Source organism: Palaemon carinicauda, chromosome 10 (genome assembly GCF_036898095.1).
Source record: "Palaemon carinicauda isolate YSFRI2023 chromosome 10, ASM3689809v2, whole genome shotgun sequence".
NCBI classification, from domain to species: Eukaryota; Metazoa; Arthropoda; class Malacostraca; order Decapoda; family Palaemonidae; genus Palaemon; species Palaemon carinicauda.
This window is the reverse complement of record NC_090734.1, coordinates 113,532,695-113,552,694: the sequence shown is the minus strand read 5'-3', so window position 1 is coordinate 113,552,694 and position 20,000 is coordinate 113,532,695. Positions and strand designations below refer to the sequence as shown.

Here is a 20,000-nt window from a genome sequence, read left to right as displayed (position 1 = left end):
ACTGACGAAGTAAGAAAGTTTGCGGGAGTGGACTGTAGACTGGCATAGACAGACCATTAACAGATGCCAGTTGAAGGACAAGTCTGAGGCTTTTGTTCTGCAGTGGACTAGAAATGGCTGATGATGAGGATGAGGATAATGATGATAATGATAATGTATACACACACACACACACACACACACACACACACACACACATATATATATATATATATATATATATATATATATATATATATATATATATATATATATATATATATATATATATATATATTCACACGAGGTCCTTTGCGTCAATAGGGTACTAGGATGATAATATATATATATATATATATATATATATATATATATATATATATATATATATATATATATATATATATATATATATATACACACACACCTGTGTGGTTTCATGTGTAGGATAGGGCCTAATCATTTTTTTTCTGAAAAGCTACGTCCTTTTAATCAAGATTTGAATTGTTACCAAGTTTCTCAACGTTTTGAAAACGAGCCTATCTGATCTCTCTCTCTCTCTCTCTCTCTCTCTCTCTCTCTCTCTCTCTCTCTCTCTCTCTCTCTCTCTACACCCACACACACACACATACGATGCCACATCCTGTGGCAACAGTGACATTAACTTAAAACGATGTCGTATTCAAGATTTCGTGATATGAGAACGTCAGTCACTCGTTCTGGATCAGTGTTATCAGACGAACAAAGTGTGTTGTGATATTCAATATGGCTTATGAAAAGTCATCAACTAAAAATTTCTTCTTTATCTTCTTGCGGTGCACATTTTGTATCATAAAGACTGGAAACACCCCACCCCTCTTTATAGCACTTTCCTTGTTGGCTGCGTCTGCATGGCCAACGTGTATTGCTTCTCCCCCAGAGTGCGATCGAGTACAAAAACTATTGGGAAATATTAGCTTAATCGAGGCAGTCGAAGAATCAGATGTCATCGCTCTAGCAACTCGAAAGTGGGATGGTTCCCGCGCTGTATTCGAACTCAACTCTTCTTATAATTACAAGAAACTTAGAGTTTCAAAGGAAATTGTCATTGATGGCTACAATAACTTCTCCAAAGTGAAAACTCATAATGTGGCGGTCTTTCTGACCAAACACAATGAGTCGTCCTTCCAACTGTACAGTCAAAACAATCAGGAACTTGTGCCGCTCGAATTCGGTTTATGGGGGCGTCCAAATGCGACTGCATTCCTCGACTGTGTCAACTATCTTCTAATGGAAGAACAAGGTTTGTGTATAGGCCTAAGCTACATTACTGTATCTTTAACACATTCTGAATACTTGGCGTCCTCAGGTCAAGCGGAACTAAAGCCGCTTTGGGTTTTGTCATTTCCTTTGTGGGTCACCTCTTTTAGCATATGAGATCGTTAATAGCACCTAATGTTGGGGGAATTGGACCTATAGTAACCGCATCGCGATTTATGCATAGAAGGGCAATACCCCACCGAGACCTCTCCTCTGTATTGCACTAAAGATGTTGTACAGACCCATTGACGAAGAAGCTCTTGGCTCATTTTGTTAGGCCTAAAGATCGCTATCTTCCATCACAAAAAATACTCGGCAGGAGTCAATTGAAAAGGCGTGAAGCAAACAACTTTAATCTTTATCAGAAAAAGCATTATATGGGAAAAAATATTATAATGTGCATGTGAAGCCAAGCTGGAAACAAATAGGGGAAATAAAGATGAAATGACTAGGCCTAGTCAAGTCTCACCTCAGCCTAACCAGTTCGTAAAATAGATACATTTTCTCTTAAAACTGAATTCTATATTTCATCTTTGAGTATCAAATTCGAAACTTCATTTAAGTCAGTAGACCACCATGAAGGCCTACACCTTTGATTTGCGAGTGTAATGGCAATTTCCAAATACGGTAAGGGGTAATATATATATATATATATATATATATATATATATATATATATATATATATATATATATATATATATATATATATATATATTGTATATAGGCTATATATGTGTGTGTATGTGTCATCACACTCATATAGGCTACTATATATATATATATATATATATATATATATATATATATATATATATATATATATATATATATATATATATATATATATATATATATATATATATCACATTCTCCTACTCCTATTAACGCAAGGACCTCAGTCAGGTTTCGTCAGTCGTCTCTATCTTCAGCTTTTAAAATCAATACTTCTCCATTTATCATCTCCCACTTCACGCTTCATAGTCCTCGGCCATGTAGGTCTGGGTCTTCCAACTCCTCTAGTGCCTTGTGGAGCCCAGATGAACATTTGATGAAATGATCTCTTTGTGAATGCAAGGAGCATGCCCAAACCATCTCCATTTACCCCTCACCATGACATCCACATATGGCACTCGTGTGATCTCTCTTATAGTTTCATTTTTAATCCTCTACTGCCATTTAACCACAATATTCTTTTGAGGGCTTTGTTCTCAAATCTACAAAATCTGTTGGATATTGTTTCATTATCATACCACGACTCTTGTCCTTAGAGTAACACCGATCTCACTAAACTGATATTTAACCTGATTTTTAAATGTAATTTCAGGCGATTTGATTTAAATATTTTACTTAACCTAGCCATTATCTGATTTGCTTTTTTCAATCTTTCATTAAACTCAAATTCTAAAGATCCTGTATTAGAGATTATAATTCCTTAATATTTAAATGATTTCATCTCATTGATCCTTTCTCCTTCCAATGATATTTCATCTCCCATTGCATATTCCGTTGTCATCATCTCTTTCTTTCTACTGCTTATCTTCAGCCCAACTTCATGTGATATTTCATGCATTCTGTCAAGCAAGGTTAGCAAATCCCGTGGTGTTATGCTAATAAGGACAAGCGTCATCAGCATGCTCTAGGTCATATTGTTACCAATCCAGTCCAATCCAATGTATTTGTGTGTGTGTGTATATAACGGATTTTGAGCGAAGCGAAAAATCTATTTTTGGGTGAGATGGCCATGTCGTCCTGATGGAAGTTCCTATAGGGTAGCTTCCTAGGGTATATTACAACTACGGCGATATTCCCAGAGAATTTACCTTAAGGTACCAGAATTCTAACTCCTGGAGCGAGTATCCCTCGTGAAAGGGATATCGCGACATATCAGAGGACGTATTCTTGACACGTCACATGGCAATCTACAACCTGGACAGAGATTTCGTCTCGTAGGAGGTGATTGACGAGATACGAATTCGGGAAAGAAAAAGGGGAGCCGCTCCCAAGGCTTCCCTATCCCCCGATTCGTATGCGTGCCTGGCGCCAATCCTGGCGCCATCTGTATTCCTTGTAGCGTACACGAGGTGCTACAGATACTGTATGTAGGGAGGGGTCCTACAGCCCTTTCTTAGAAAGGCAAGGGCGGGTCCATCAGGACGACATGGCCATCTCACCCAAAAATAGATTTTTCGCTTCGCTCAAAATCCGTTTTTTGGGCTCAAGCCATGTCGTCCTGATGGAAGTGTACCAGAGCATTACTGTATCTGTGGATTCTCAGAACGTGCCGTACTCCCCGGAGGTAATTTTTTCCCGGTCGACTAGACCTAGAGACCTAAGATGTTACCGTTATACATCTTTTCAACTAACTATAAACTATGTTAGAGCTTCCTGCCCCCTACAGGGAAGAGTCCTACTAGACTCTGGAAAAGTCTCGAAGAGTACATATATCTATGTATGAATACCAGGTAAGCTAATATAGTGGTCTCGCCCTATATTAAGTAAAGCATAGTTTGTAAAGGACCACTGCGTCAATATGAAATATCGACCAGTTTTCCGCACAATACTTGTATTGGACAAAGGTTTTATATCCGCATAGGAGGAAAACCAATGCAACATAGCTTGCATAAAGGAACAATTCTATTAGAATTATCCCAGATAAGGTACATAGAATGAATGCTCAATTATACCAATAAATTGACACAGGTGAAGGAGACGCAAGGTTCTCAAGAACCAGATTATTGACAGGCAATAAATAGACAGGTTAACCACAATTATATATATATATATATAAGAAGAGGATAACCCAAAACTTTAAGCATAAGTATGATAGTAAACAGAGCTTGTTTGTCTGAAAGAAAAAACATTAGATGCTACTTTTAAGATACCGAGGTATCAAAGTCATAAAAGCCTGTATTACAAATCAATGACATTAGCGTTAGAAACGCTCGGCACACATGTCTGCACTTATGCTAGGTTCACCTTCGGAAATGGAACAGTCTGGATGGGCAACACAGTGCCCTCCCTTAGTTTGTAGTACAGTATGTAACTACACACTCACCCTGGAATTAATCGTCACAATTAAGACCACTGTTCCTCGCAGAGTTAAACAGTAGGGTTAACACCGCGACCCACTGCTACCACAGATCTCTTTTAGTTCCTCTACTTGCTTCGCATAGTGGCGAAAGAACACTCTGGAAGACTTCCAGCCAGTGTATGAACGGAGATGTTCAAAATCCATACAATTAAAGAAATTTAAGAATGAGGCAACTTTCCTCGGATCGTGACCTGCGGGTGTATTGTCAGGATCCGCTCTGCGAATAAAATATGTGATTTTCGCTCTGAGTTGATTCAGAGATAAATTTGAGCCTGATGTTTCTCCCCTGAATAGTTGACCACCCTTGAAGTCTGAAGTTCTATGAAGATAGACCTTTAGGCATTCTACTGGACATAGAGATGCATCTTCTTTCAGAGGGCAGATTCTCCAGGGACCCCACCTGTTGGTGGGTAACTCATTCTTGGCGAGAAACGTAGGATCCGGAAACAGGTTCAGTTCTTCCCCATCCAGGAACTGAACACGACCTGCCTCTCTCGAGAGGCTACAAACTCACTAACCCTGGCCCAGGACGCGAGTGCAAAATAGGAAAATAACTTTTTGTGTCAAATCCTTTAACGCACACTCTTCATTGGTCAACAGAGAAGCGAAATGAAGAACTTGTCTAAAGACCATGAAATGGGCTTTGGAGGTGCTGAAGGTCTGAGCCTAGCACAGGCTTTCGGGACTTTATTAAAGATCTCGTTACCTAGGTCGACCTGGAAGGAATATAGAATGGGTCTTGTCAAAGCAGACTTACACGCTGAAATCGTGTTCGCTGCCAACCCTTGACCATGGAGGTGGGGAAAAAAGATAAGCAGAAGTCTGTCAAGATCTCCTGCGGAATCTTCGCCTTGACAAAAGGCCACCCATTTTCTCCAAGATGACTCATATTGCCTTCTAGTAGATTTGCATTTATATTCCTCAAGGAAGTCTATACTGGCTTTCGAAATCCCGAAACGCTTTCTCACCGCTAGGGAGAGAAAATCATGAACCGCAGGGTCCGGGTTTTCTGTAATGAAGCGCAGACAGTTGACTTCTGGACTCACTGGGTCAGAACTGGATCTGGTAGTGGTACAAACTTCAGCTACAGTTCCAATGCCAGGAGGAACCACACGCTGTTTGGCCACTTGTGGGCCACTATTGCCTCTACCCTTTGAAGGATCTCAGTTTGTTGAGGACCCTCAACAGAAGGTTGTGAGGAGGGAACAGATAAATCTTGGACCATCTGTTCCAGTCGAGGGACATCGCGTCCACTGCTTCCGCTAAGGGGTCCTCGTACGGGGCACGTACAGGGGCAACTTCTTGTTGTCTTTCGTCGCAAAGAGGTCTATCTGCAGTTCTGGGACTGATTCAGAATGAAGGAGAATGATCCTGCGTCTAAGGACCATTCCGACTCTATCGGTGTGAACCTGGATAGAGCGTCCGCTGTCACATTGCGGACTCCTTGAAGGTGAACTGCCGACAGGTACCACTTCTTCTTTTCCGCCAATCGGAAGACGGCCAACATCACCTGGTTGAGAGGTGGTGACCTCGATCCTTGTCGATTCAAGTATCTCACAACTACCTCGCTGTCTATTACCACTTTATGTGGAACGAATGACGCGGGGAGACTTTCTTTAAGGTAAGGAGCACTGCCCTAGCTTCTAGGAAGTTTTATGAGAAAGGTCTTGAATAGCCTGGACCAAGTCCCCTGGACTTTTTTCCGATGAGAGTGACCTCCCCATCCCTCCTTCGAGGCGTCTGAGTGAATCGTCACCGACGGGGGAGGTGGCTGAAGAAGAACCTGACTTCTTTAGATGTCTGGCTTGGGACCAAGGCCTGAGAAGAGTACTTAGCCGAAGCGGCTGGTCTTCTCAGATCTCTTCACGCGTTTGATGCATAACTTCTCCAAACTCCGATTGCATCCTTTAGCTGTGCTCTTAGCACTGGGTCTGTCACCGAAGCAAACTGGAGAGAGCGCAGTACTCTCTCCTGCTCGTGTCTTGATATCCTTTTGGAATCTTGAAGTCTCTTGACAGAACCCGCTATCTCCTTCCTTTTCTTCGCCGGGGTGGAGAAACGGTTTGACAAAAGGTCCCAGTGGATCTTAGCCACTGGAACTTTTGAGATGGAGAAAGTCGAGACTTTTTCTGTTGATCTTGAAGCCTAGGTACTCTAGGAACTGGATCACTTGACTGGAAGCTTGCAAGCATTCTGTCTCGGATGCTGCCCACACCAACCAGTCGTCCAGGTAGGCTACTACCTGAATTCCCTTTAGGCGAAATTGTTTGAGAGCTACGCTCGCAAGCTTCGTAAAAATCCTTGGGGCTATGTTTAGCCCGAATGGCATGGCTCCGAAGGCGTATAGTCTTCGTTGTAGCCTGAACCCTAGGTAGGGGGAGAGTCGATGGCTAATTGGAATGTGCCAGTAGGCGTCTGACAAGTCTATAGAGACGGAATATGCCCTCTTGGGCAGTAAGGTCCTTATGTGTTGCAGTGTTAGCATTTTGAATTTTCAATTCACTATGAACTTGTTAAGTGGCGACAAGTCCAGAATGACTCTGAGCTTTTCCGAGTCTTTCTTGGGAACACAAAACAGCCTCCCTTAGAAATTGATGGGCTTCACCCTTTTTCTCCAACCGTTCTTGAACGTACTCCTCCATAATGGGGGTGGAGTGTTGGAAAAACCGAAGGTACGGGGGTGGAGTGCTGTACCAGCTCCCGCCCAGTCCATTCTTGAGTAGGCTGTGGGCCCAGGGATCGAAGGTCCACCGATCCCGAAATTTCAGAAGTCTCCCTCCTACCGGTATCACCTCGCTTGGACTGCCGTCTTGAGGTCTTGCCTTCCTGACCACGACCACCCCTGAATCCCCTTCCCCTTGAGGGGCGTCTAGACGAGCCTCTGGCTGCTCCTCTAGGCTTTGCTCGAAAGGAAGTAGACTGCCCTTCGAACGCTGGGGTGAATGCCGTGGACTGTGTCGACACGGCCTGGGGTACCCACTGAAAGGTGGTCGGGGTTTGTGCCACGATCTGGGGCACTGGGGGCAATGGCAATTGCAGTTGCTGTTGCTGTCTAAGAGGCTTGGCTGGCTGAGACGGTAGCCTAGTCCTCATAGTCTTCCTCTTTGGTTGAGGACCTTCATCCGGGGAAGACTTTCTTTTGATAGCCAGGCCCCACTTCTGGAGAAGGTTTCTATTCTCCAAGGCGGCTTTATCAACAACTTCTTTGACCAAGTCGGTAGGGAAAAAAGGTCTTTTCCCCAAATGTTGGAGGAGATTAGTTTCTTTAGCTCGTGCCTCACCGTAGCCGACGTAAACACGAACTCCCTACAAGCTCTCCTTGCCTTGACGAAGCCATAAAGGTCCTTCGTCACTGTGGCCAGATGAGGCTTGGCCACTACCATGAACATTTCATGGACCTTGGGGTCACTTGCCATCGTCTCGAGAGTAGTCTGAAGAGACATTGAGGCAGTCAGTCTTTCTTTTGTATCGAACTCACTTCGCAAAAGAAAGTCAGACAGCTTAGGGAGGTCCTTGCCGAACTGACGTCCGGCAATATCAGCCTCCAACTTTCCCACTGAGAACGTAAGATGGACGTCCTTCCAGTCTTTGTGGTCCATAGGCAGGGCCAGCGACAAGGGTTTACACTCCTCTAGGGAGGGGCAAGACTTGCCGGCCTCGATTGCTTTTAGTACAGCCAGAAACCCTTTCTGTAAAAGGGGGAAGGCTCTAGTAGGCGAGGACACAAAGGAAGGGAGCTTCCTATTCAATGTAGCTACCTTTGAGTTAGAGAAGCCCCTCTCTTTCATCGAGGATGAAAGTGGAGCTTGAGCCTTAGCATGGTCCATCACTATGACCTCCTTCGGCTCTGTCTCCTCCTTTGAAGCTGGTTCCTTCCTCAGCCGGACATAACAGTCCGGATATGATGCCTTGCTGGGCCAGAAATCCACCCTCCAGGGGAACTGAGCCCAGCTTATCCGAGATGACGATCTTTCCAGTCGTCATCGGCATGTGCTCAGCATACCTCCATGGGTTAGCATCTGAGCACAAGGGAAGGTCTTTCACATTGAGCTTTTTCTAGGGCCCATGTGATTCTGCAAGGCACTGCATTCGCAGTTCCATTGCAGCCGCCTTCTCCTGATTCTCCTTCTGCATTTGTTGGATCATTCCAACAATAGAAGAGAGGGCCTGTCCCAGCTCTACTGGGAGACCGGCCGATGTAGAGGGGCTTGAACTTCATCCTGGGCTTCTGCCAGGAGGTCTTCCTCCTGACACCCGTCCACATCAGACATCCTGTCATTTAGCTGGATGTCTTGTATCGCGACCGCGACTTCAGCATCCACCTGGATCTGAACTTAGGGGATCTCCTCTTGAGGCTGGGGAATCACTGCATCAGCTGATGCCTTAGGGAAAAGATACGCCCTCATCTTCTCAATTGGAAGATAAGGGCCAGAAGTGTTCTTTTGGAAGCCCCTTACCCAGGTACGAAGCTTCTTCCTAGCTATTTAAATGTCTCATTAATCAGGTTAGTGCACACAGTACATACCTGAGGGTCCCAATACCGGAGATCATCCTTGGAGACAGAGTATGCTGCGTGTCTCCTACAAAACTCATGTCCGCAGAGGTTCTTGCTGCTGACATTGCAGAAAGCACTTCCCCACTTCGGAGTGTCCTTCTGTAAAGAGAAGAAATTTCCATGAGTATCAAGTGAACTATGTATCACTGGATATGCATAGTATAGCATAACAATTCAGAAAGGAAAGACACACACTTGTGTTTCCCTCACAACCCATTGTTGCAGCCTTCCAGGTAATAAAATCAAAAATGGTTTATCTCTTCTAGAGTAACCAATGCAAGGTTTCCAGAGGAAACAGGTGGAGCTCACACCTAAGCAATGATTTTAAAATCCTGGATAATAGACAGGGAAGAACTCAGCTTCCTATCTGAGGGCAACAGCAAAGGGATGTGCAAGAAAACACAATAGTGTTAGAAGATACAGTGCTCTACCAAAACCTTTACTATAGTTTTCTTCTTACTGTATATGCTATACAGAAGAATACTAGTACAGTATAGGGGGATGTGTGCCGGCCTGCCTTTGCCGGCCGGCACACACCACAACTAGCTTTAAAGTATACTACTTAACAGCTATAGGGCGGCAGCACTCTGGTTCAAATGCCTGTGCCGGTCGGCAGCAACTGCCGGCCGGTAACAGCCAGTGTTGGCCGGCAATGGCTGCCGGCCAGCAACTACACAAGGTAGTACCCAGCTGCCGGCCACACTCTTGGTGACCGGCAGACAAGGACTGACATAAGCCGGCCGGCAAAGGTACAAGACCGATGCCAGCCGGCAGCAAAAGAACCAGAGGACTACACCTGCCCGGCTGCCGGCCTATGAGGCCGGCAGCCGGGACAGGTACAGCACTAGAAGAAAATAGAATGGATGCCGGGATAAGAGTGTACACTACCTCCAAGCCCGGCAACCGAAAGAGTGCATATAAGGAAGGGGAGAAACTAATTCAGGCTTCCTTGACCAATGCCGTCCGGCTCTGCCGGCAGGCATGGATGAGGGACCAAGAGAGGTCCGGGCAGCACTCGAAAACATAAGACCCTTGCCGGCCAGCAGCTCTGCCGGCCGGCAATGGGCTGAGTCAATTCCACATCCCAACCTATACTAGGTCCAGAAGTAGAACGACGTACAGTACAGTAAGACCCCTGCCGGCCAGCTCTGCCGGCCGGCAAGGTACAGTACAGTAATGGCTAGGCCATTACGGAGATAGAGGAGGAAGGGACAAGAGGGTCCTGCCAACCTTGCTTTAGTGACAGATCACCCGCAGCCAAGAAACTTATCTTAGCCTAAGGGAGATCTAAGGGAAAGGGCCAGCAATACTTGCCAGCTTCCAGAGCACCAAAGCAAGGAAGGCGTTGCTACTCCCAAGGGAAGAACTTATCCTCCCCCGAGAACAGCAACAGGACTTAGTCTGGTCGATCACAAAAGAAGGAATCATAACTACAGAAACCTTCGGTAGTGACCTAAGGGAGCTAAGCTCCCTTTGTATGTGTGTTAGGTCAGCGAGGGGGACTCTGCCCCAAGCCAGACAACACAGACTCAGACTAAAAACTCTGTTGTTCTGTCCCTCTTGAACCATAACTACAGGAACAGGAAGGTACAGTAACACCCTAGTATAGTTTTATCGAAAATAAATTTGGAAAAAACCACTTAGGGATAAGCCCAAGGCTTAAACAGAGGGAAAGGGATTGCATACCTTCTCCGAAGAAAAGAAAGCAACCGGGGAGTATGATAAAGTATACTAAGGCTCCATAAGCAATTAGCCTAGGCACCAAGAGAATCGATTACCTAATTCACCGAAACTCACACGTATACAATCTTGGAAATATTCCACACAGTCTAAAATGTATAAAATATAGCCTAAAGCTTCAATAAAATTTTAATTACACGGAAAAACCAAATTCATGCATGAAGTACTAGGACCAAACGACTAGGCTACATGGCCTAGCGTAGGCCAGAATAGCGAATACTTCGCCAAATAATACTAAGCACGAAAGGAAATCCTATGTAATGCTAAATAGCTAAAATTGATTAAAGCAAAACAACCAGGAATGTCGCTCTGACTAACTAATTTATACTTAGCGAGCGACAGTGTCCAGGACACCTCTGGTAGGCTACGGCTCTTGTATCAAAGATTAATCCTATTAATCACTCAAAATTTTACCAAGAGCCTACATTTATACATAACAGACACTATACTCAACTTATCAGGGGCCGACGAAGACGAAGAAGCCATGAAAAGTCGAATAAATCCAAGATTTGCGAGAAAAACAGGAAAAAACTCCGAGTTGTTAAGCTACGCAAAAAGGAATACAGATGGCGCCAGGATTGGCGCCAGGCACGCATACGAATCGGGGGATAGGGAAGCCTTGGGAGCGGCTCCCCTTTTTCTTTCCCGAATTCGTATCTCGTCAATCACCTCCTACGAGACGAAATCTCTGTCCAGGTTGTAGATTGCCATGTGACGTGTCTAGAATACGTCCTCTGATATGTCGCGATATCCCTTTCACGAGGGATACTCGCTCCAGGAGTTAGAATTCTGGTACCTTAAGGTAAATTCTCTGGGAATATCGCCGTAGTTGTAATATACCCTAGGAAGCTACCCTATAGGAACTTCCATCAGGACGACATGGCTTGAGCTCAAAAATATATATATATATATATATATATATATATATATATATATATATATATATATATATATATATATATATATATATATATACATATTGGATTGGATAAATAGGCCTAACTGTGATATCAGTCATTTTATAAAATGACTAAAACTTTAGCGTTACTCATATCGTCTGTAGAGGTAAGTCAGTTCCCGTAGGCTGAAAATTTTAATTTCATGAAACGAACGATTTATTGCCATATCTATTACATTTCATGGTTGTTATTAATGCAGGAAAAATTTTAAGCAGAAGTTTGGGTAGTTTCTAACACAGGAATTCACATAAAACTGTCCACAGGCTTCAGTACCGATACGCCCATTGTGAGCGTGGAGAAATTTTCCTCCTAGATGCGTGTGTGTGCATATATACCTAAATATTTAACAGTTTTTTTTTTACGAGTTGCGTGTTATAATAATAATAATAATAATAATAATAATAATAATATTTTCTTCAATATATTTAAGCAGGTTACAGAATTATATTTGGTATCTGAAACTTTTCATTACCGATAATTTACCATTTCTAATGCTAGATATTTTCAACCGCAATGATGAAATTAATCTTTATTATTTTTGTCGATAATTTTTCCTCATCAAATTAATATTTTAATTATTATTTGTTTATTTCATGAAGTAAACATATATCGTTCTTAAGAAGATCTGAGAATAACTATGATTATACTTACCCATTTGTCAATTTTCTTTGGCTAAATCATTTCTGCTCATGGACCGCGTGCAACTCTGTGAGCTAGGCAGATTCTAATGACCTTACCTGGTCTTCTAATTCAGTTATTATCACATTGAGGCTTTTGGTACATTTACTTCATCATATTTCCTACTATTCTCTAAAAGCTATGGCTATGCATTACACAATAGACGTTGCTAAAGTGTCTTTAGCTGCACTCACTTTTCAGCATTCATGTACAGATGGATACAGGAGTCCGTAGCACACCTCACTCCTAAGAAGTGCACCTTGTAACACCCTTACTTTGCGACGAGTATCAAGCAGATAGTGTAGGTAGAGATGACAGAGGTGGATATCTGAGCTAAACACATGAACTCTCTCCGCAGTAAGGGTGTGGTTGAATCCACTTCCTGAGAGCGAGGTGTACCGGGAATTCCTGTGTCCAACTGTACCTCAGTTCCTGCAACCTTCCTTCTTTCCCACTGTTCAACCTCTCTTAACTTTTACTTCATAGTACAACCAAAGTGTTTTCCCTTATTTACAATTTTCCTTTTGATAGACCCCTGCCCTTGCGCAGGGCCATATGACCCAAATTCCATAAATCAGTCAATCGTAAATCCCCATAAAACGTCATGTTAATAGACCATTGACAGAATATATCTCTCCCTCGAGCAGAACCTTACATAGTAGTCGAGCAGTACTTGCAGAAGGCCTGGGACGTCCAAGACAATTATTACTTCGAGACAGGGAACCAAGTCAATCTGTTCTGCTCATCCTTCAACTTGTACCTTCGGCGTTACTCAGTATGGCATCTTCCAGAGGGCAAAGTAAGTGCTTAGTTGCCTCTCTTTTTTAGCCTTCTGCTCGACATCCGTTCCTACTTCATTTCTTCCATCTTTCTTTCTGGCTTGTCTTTAACTTCTACTTCATAGTGAAACTGATGGTTTTTTCCCAGTTGAACCTCACACTGAATGACCTCCTAGGGCCCAGCGCTGGGTGATATCACTCATATCCTGTAAATCCAAGTGCAGAATGACATCAGTAATCTCTCTCTCTCTCTCTCTCTCTCTCTCTCTCTCTCTCTCTCTCTCTCTCTCTCTCTCTCTCCAGACTTTATTGATATGAATGCACAGAAATATTAGGAATTGATCTGATTTGCATTGACGTAGAAAGACTCGACTTTGTTTTCCATGATTGTGGGGAAGTTTCTGTTGTATCAATTTTATACTTAATATCGAAATAATTACAGATTACAGCCCAAACCTCATAGAAAGATAATGATCTTCTCAGATTTCTTGAAACTATTTGAAAGTCTACTTCAATTTCTGGCATATTTTGGAAAGATCCCACAAGGATCCTTGCTAATTGAAAGCGTCTAGAAATACTCTCTGAGGCAGATGAGATACTGAAATTAGAGAATCACTAACCTGGTATCTCTGTTCCCATAATGAATGGCAATCTTTGCTGGGGTCATCTAAAAACTGCTTAATCTCAATTGCAGAACTTCTATGGATTTAATATAACGGTTGATCAAGAAGGAAAGTATTCGTGCAAGTTTTCCATATATGACAAGGAGTCATTGTCGTCCTCTGTAACCCTGAAGGCGTTAGGTAAGTGGCTACAGCTTATGCTGATTTCTCGGTAGTGATTGATTCCTTTATTTCTTTATCTTATTTAGCCAGTTTGAGAGACACATTTGGTTACCTAATAGATTAGATGAGTAATGTATTGATTAATTAGACTCTGTATTTGCATTCATATACAGCAGTGCCTCGGTTTACGAGTTTAATCAGTTCTAGGAGCGAGTTTACAATCCAAAATGCTCATAAACCAAAATAGTTTATCCCATCAGGAATAAAGGAAATTAATTCGATGTATCCACGCATCCACATTCATTTTTAAAGGTTTGTTATGTTATTTAAAGAACTAATTATAACCCCTAAATTCAGAAATGATTACAAATTGATAATTCCCAATAAAGAATAGAAATATATTGATAAATTAACTCGCACTTCACCTTTGAGGAGACAAGAGAGGAGGACAAGGAGGGGGTTACTGGTAAAATATCGAGAGTTCTCTCTCTTGATCAACTTTCACTATCACTAACTGAATCACTTAAATTAAACATTGTGAACATTTGCTAATCTTTTTCTTTTCACTCTCAACATTGAATTCTGCCAAGGAACTAATCTCAAGATGACTGCATTTGCATTGTTTTTAAAATGGCATAGAAATGAGGTAAAATCATATGAATACAGTCTGAACAGTGTGTGTGTGGCATATAAGCCCCACGACTGATTTTGTGCTAGCCTCATTATTACTTGTCCCAAAAATGCACATGTGGAGGGAAATATTTGTTAGCAGACCGATATAGTGTCCGTATACCGATTTAACTTTTTATGCTCGTATACTGATGTGCTCGTAATCTGAGTTACTTGTAAACCGAAGTATTACTGTGGTAGAAATTGGTATTTCAGTTATGATAACTCAACTATAGTCAGTCTAGAAATGTAACCCAGCTTAGGTGTTAGATGACTTTATATTGGAATAGGAAACTTTCTGGAACCATTAAATTTCAAAACCTTTGAACTTCTTGTCCATAATGAAATCCTATTTTCAAGATGCATATGTTCCATATGATTTATAGCATATGTATCGTGTTGCTATTAATTACTGGTGACTAGATTAATTTGATACAGGTGACTTTACGCCATACATAGAATTGAAGATTTTACTTCCGTGTCTTTGAATATGGGAAAATCTGGGAATATGTTTGACGACCACTATTTTCTGGAAATGGCTATAAAGGAATGCTAAGATCAACCAATTCATTGCTGTTAGCAATCTAAATATGCATTACTTTATATCCTTCGTTTTTGATACATAATCAAAAGACTTTATATCTACTTTTTTAAACTATGTTTTAATTCAAGCATAACTTGACTTTTATAAGCTTACTTCATACAGAGAATATTCGCCAAGAAAAAGTACCAATTCATCAATGAATATGTGTATGAGAAGATGAACAAAACCTAATAGTGCCTAACTAATTCAAGAGACAGATGTTCTTATAACTGCAAAAATGCCAGATGTGATTTCCACAGTTCATTACACTTATTCCTTGCCTGATAAAAACAAATCAGGAGAGAACTCCAGTATCCTAGAGATAACTCTACGCAGGAAATCCATGATATGGGTGACGACACAGAGGATATGGAATGGCGCTTAAACTTTCTTGCATATCCCAAGGATGTCACATTTTGTTGGGAACATGAAGGTATAGTTTTATCTATATTGTTATGAACAATGGTATGAAATAAAGGTAGTCTTTGCCAGTATCATCTCCATTGTCTGGGGGACAGAATATTTAAACATGTTTAAAGGCTATGGTGTACTTTAAAGTGCTTAATTTTATCATGACAATCATTTTTATACATTATTTTCAAACTAAAGAGAGATAAGAACTCGATTAAATATTAATCAAATGAAAATTTTGAAATAGAGAAAGGTTACAGTGAGAAAGAAAGCACATTACCGCATTTATAACATCGTCTGGATTAATTTCAATGTCCATCCAACTCTTTGCTGGCCCATAACCCTCCACCGAAAATTCAATAGAGATCCATCCTTAGAATTCATGATATGTTTTGGACGTCAGTCACAAGCTAGAGCTTTCTAAAATGACAAAGCAATCCATCTCTATCCCAGCCCCAGATCCAAAAGAATCTCCGTGTCCAGAGCTAGCAGATCTTTACCCAATTCTGATTCATGGCTATAGGTATAACATTCATAACTTCAATCCAAACTCTAATCACATGTCAATCTTATCACCTACCTTTGGTAAAATATGTGTACAAACTTCCTAACAGAAAAGCAAACTAACAAACCAACCCAAAAAGATAATCCCTAAGGATGACCCCCTCTGTTGAAATAGTAAATACATAATCTCTGACCTATTTCACTGACTTATTATTATTAACTAGGTATGTAGAAGGACCAAGTAGAAAAAAATAATGTAGTTGTGTTGGGTGACTTAGATGCCAGAGTGGGTTCTGGAGAGGTAAGTGTCATTGGGAAGTATGGCATACCAGGTGAAAATGAGAGTGGTGAGATACTGTTAAGTATGTGTTGAGCAAGAGCTGGTTATAAGTAGTTTTTTTTTTTTTTTTTAAGAAGACCAATATTGATAAGTATAAATGGGTAAGAATAGCAAATGGAAGAGTGGTAGAAAGGGCATTGATGGATTATGTGTTGTTAACAAGAAGGATGTTTGAAAGATTGAAAGATGTGCACGTATTTAGGGGTATGGCTAACGGTATATCTGATCATTTTTTGGTTGAAGCAAAATTAGTTGTATTGAGTGGGTAAATAGAATGGGGGGGGGGGTGTAAAAGGGAGGTAGTAAAGGTGAAGAGTTGGAAAAAACACAGATAAAAAGTGAATATCAGGAAAGGTTGGAAAAGGCATAATATGCTATGACATGGTAAAAGTGAGAGAAACTGAAATCTAGAGGAGTGGAAGTTAGTAAAAGAAAATTTTACTGGCCATGCAATGGATGCTGTGGTAAGAGGATAATTGGAGGCAGCATGAGGAAGGGTAGTGAATGACGGAATGAAGGAGTGAAGATGAAGGTGGAATAGAAAATGAGGTCATTTGAAGAATGGCTGCAGAGTAAGAGTTTAGAGAACTATAAAAGATATACAGAGAAAAAATGGGGAAGTAAATCGATGGAAGCAAGAGGTACACCAAAGAGTGAATGAAGGATGTCAAGTGTTGAGGGCAGTGAAGGGAGTGGTAAAAAATGGAAGGCTAGAGATGAGCGTAAAGAGAATTCTGTATGAGAAAGTGATTGTACCAATTGTGATGTATGATCGTAGTTTTGGCAGATGGATGTGACGGAGAGACAGAAATTGAATGCGTTTGAGATCAAGTATCCGAGGAGTATGGTTGGTATATCTCAATTGGATAGTGTTAGGAATAAAGTAGCGAGGGCAAGAATGGTTGTGAGAAAAGAATTAGCAGCTAGAGTGGATATGAATGTGTTGAAATGGTTTGGCTATATAAAGAGGATGGAGAATTGTTGTCTTCTGAAGAAGGTGATGATTGCAAGAGTTGATGGGAGAAGTGCAAGAGAAAGCCAAGGTTTAGGTGGATGGATGGAGGGAAGAAAGCCCTAGGTGACAGGAGGATAGATGTGAGAGAGACAAAAGAGCGTGCTAGGAATAGAACTGAATGACAAGCAATTGTGATGCAGTTCCGATAAGCCCTGCTGCTACCTTGGGTCATGTTAGTGACCGCTGAGGTAGCTGCAGTAGGGGGTTAGCATATGAAGCTTCATTTGTGGAGGAAAATAAGGTAGGGTGAGTTGTGCCATCCTAGCAGTACTGACCATACTTGTCAGGCAAAGAGGAAAGATGAGAAAAAAAAAAAGACCTTTTTTTCTCATGTTGGCTGCTTTCCAAAATTGGGAGAAGTGCCATGATAGATAGATTGAATTTTATTATTATTATTAATTATTATTATTACAGTGGAACCTCTACACATGAACATATCTACATCCGAATTTTCCAACATCCGAAGTAAAATTCGAGCAAATTTTTGACTCTACACCCGAATTTTATTTCGACACACGAAGTAAGCAATTTTCGTCGTACCGGTTGTATGGTTGTATCCGAATTTTTCGACACGCGAAGTAAAATTCGAACACGTTCCGACTCTACACCCGAATGTTTTTTTCGACACCCGAAGTAAACAATACTCGTACGCGTAGTCGGTGCTCATAGCGCCTGAAGTGTTTTTTATTTCCGCCGATAGAAGGCAGCACATCGACCTCGGAGGGACGCTCAATTAGCGGGTCTTGGGTCAGTCCTCTTTTCTCGTCGGCTTCTTGCGGTTGTGCTCTGTGCGTTCTGCTATTAACTCTGTTTTAATCGTGATTTTTTACGTGCCTCCTTTAACGGTAATTTACGTAAAGTATGGGTCCTAAAAGGCTTAGTTTTGCCAGAGGAAGTGGTAGTGGTGAGAAAAGGAAGAAGGAAATGCTTTTTTAGAAATTAAGCAGGAAATTATTGAAAAACATGAGCGTGGCGTCCACGTGAGTGAACTTGCTAAACAGTATGGCCGTAATATGTCGACGATCTCGACAATCCTCAAACAGAAGGAAGCTATTAAAGCAGTGAAACCTTCTAAGGGGATCACTATAATTTCCAAACGCTGTACCCCTATCATAGAAGAGATGGAACGACTTCTACTAGTGTGGATTAAGGATAGAGAGATCGTTGGCGACACCATCACCGAGACCGTTATCTGCGAGAAGGCGCACGCCATCTTTACGGACTTGAAGGAGGAGAGCTCTGGGGGTGATGCTGGGGAGAGTTCAACCGAGCCTTCCTCAGATGATTTCAAGGCATCTCGTGGCTGGTTCGAGAAATTTAAGAAACGGTCCGGGATTCAGTCAGTTGTTCGCCACGGAGAAGCTGCTAGTGCGGACACAAAGGCTGCAGCTGACTTTGTCAAGAACTTCGAAAAGATCGTGCAGGAAGAAGGCTACGTAGAGCAGCAGGTGTTTAATTGTGATGAAACCGGGCTGTTTTGGAAGAAGATGCCGAGTCCAACCTACATCACTGCCGAAGAGAAGAAATTGCCTGGGCATAAGCCAATGAAGGATCGGTTGACTCTTGCCCTATGTGCCAACGCTAGCGGGGACTTTAAAGTCAAGCCCTTACTGGTTTACCATTCAGAGAACCCTAGGGCCTTTAAAGCACACAACGTCGATAAGGATCAGCTTCATGTTTTCTGGCGATCCAACTCGAAGGCCTGGGTTACTAGGCAATTCTTTGTGCAATGGGTAAACCAAGTTTTCGGCTCTTCTGTGAAGAAGTATCTTCATGAACAGAAATTCCCTTCAAAGTGCCTGCTATGCCTTGACAATGCACCCGCTCACCCCCCCGGACTTGAAGATGATATCTTCGATGAATTCAAGTTCATAAAGGTGCTGTATCTTCCACCGAATACCACCTCTATCCTCCAGCCCATGGACCAGCAAGTCATCTCTAATTTTAAGAAGATGTACACCAAGCACTTATTTAAGCAGTGCTTTAATGTCACGCAAAGCACCAACTTAACTTTGTGTGAATTTTGGAGGGGCCACTTCAACATCGTGCACTGCTTGAAGATCATAGATCAGGCTTGGGTGGGATTAACTCGACGGACCCTCAATTCTGCCTGGAAGAAGCTGTGGCCTGATGCAGTTTCTCCCCGAGATTTCGAGGGTTTTGACCCCGAACCTGATCCCGTGGTCGGTGCAGCGGAAGCCGTAGAGGAAATCGTCTCCCTTGGCAAGTCCATGGGTCTGGAGGTCAACGCAGATGACGTTACGGAACTCGTCGCCGAACATCACGACGAACTTACCACGGATGAGCTCAAGGAACTCCATGCTATGTCGGAGCACATGAGTGATGACGAGGAAGGGAGCGAGGAGGTAGAACATGTGTTAGGTTCGGCGCAAATAAAAGAGGTGTTAGGAAAATATCAAGACGTGGTCGACTTCATCGACAAATATCATCCAAAGAAATTGCAGGTTTGTCGTGTAATTTCTCAATTTGATGATGTTTGCCTAACTCACTTTCGAAACATTCTGAAAAGCCGTACTAAGCAATTATCTATCGAACTCGCGATGAAGAGGATGTAAGTGAATCGAAGAAAATGGCAAAGAGTAAAGTGGAA

At 42.1% G+C, this 20,000-nt stretch overlaps 1 protein-coding gene across 1 annotated transcript in view; it reads left to right on the top strand.

Moving 5' to 3' along the window:
* Window positions 1-744: 744 nt before the first annotated feature.
* LOC137648189 (vascular endothelial growth factor receptor 1-like) overlaps window positions 745-20,000 on the top strand; it is a 48,945-nt gene continuing 29,689 nt past the window's right edge. The window contains exons 1-3 of the mRNA XM_068381117.1: window positions 745-1,261; window positions 12,951-13,102; window positions 13,777-13,885. Of these exons, the coding sequence (XP_068237218.1) occupies window positions 745-1,261; window positions 12,951-13,102; window positions 13,777-13,885 (778 nt within the window). The remainder of the gene's footprint in view (window positions 1,262-12,950; window positions 13,103-13,776; window positions 13,886-20,000) is intronic.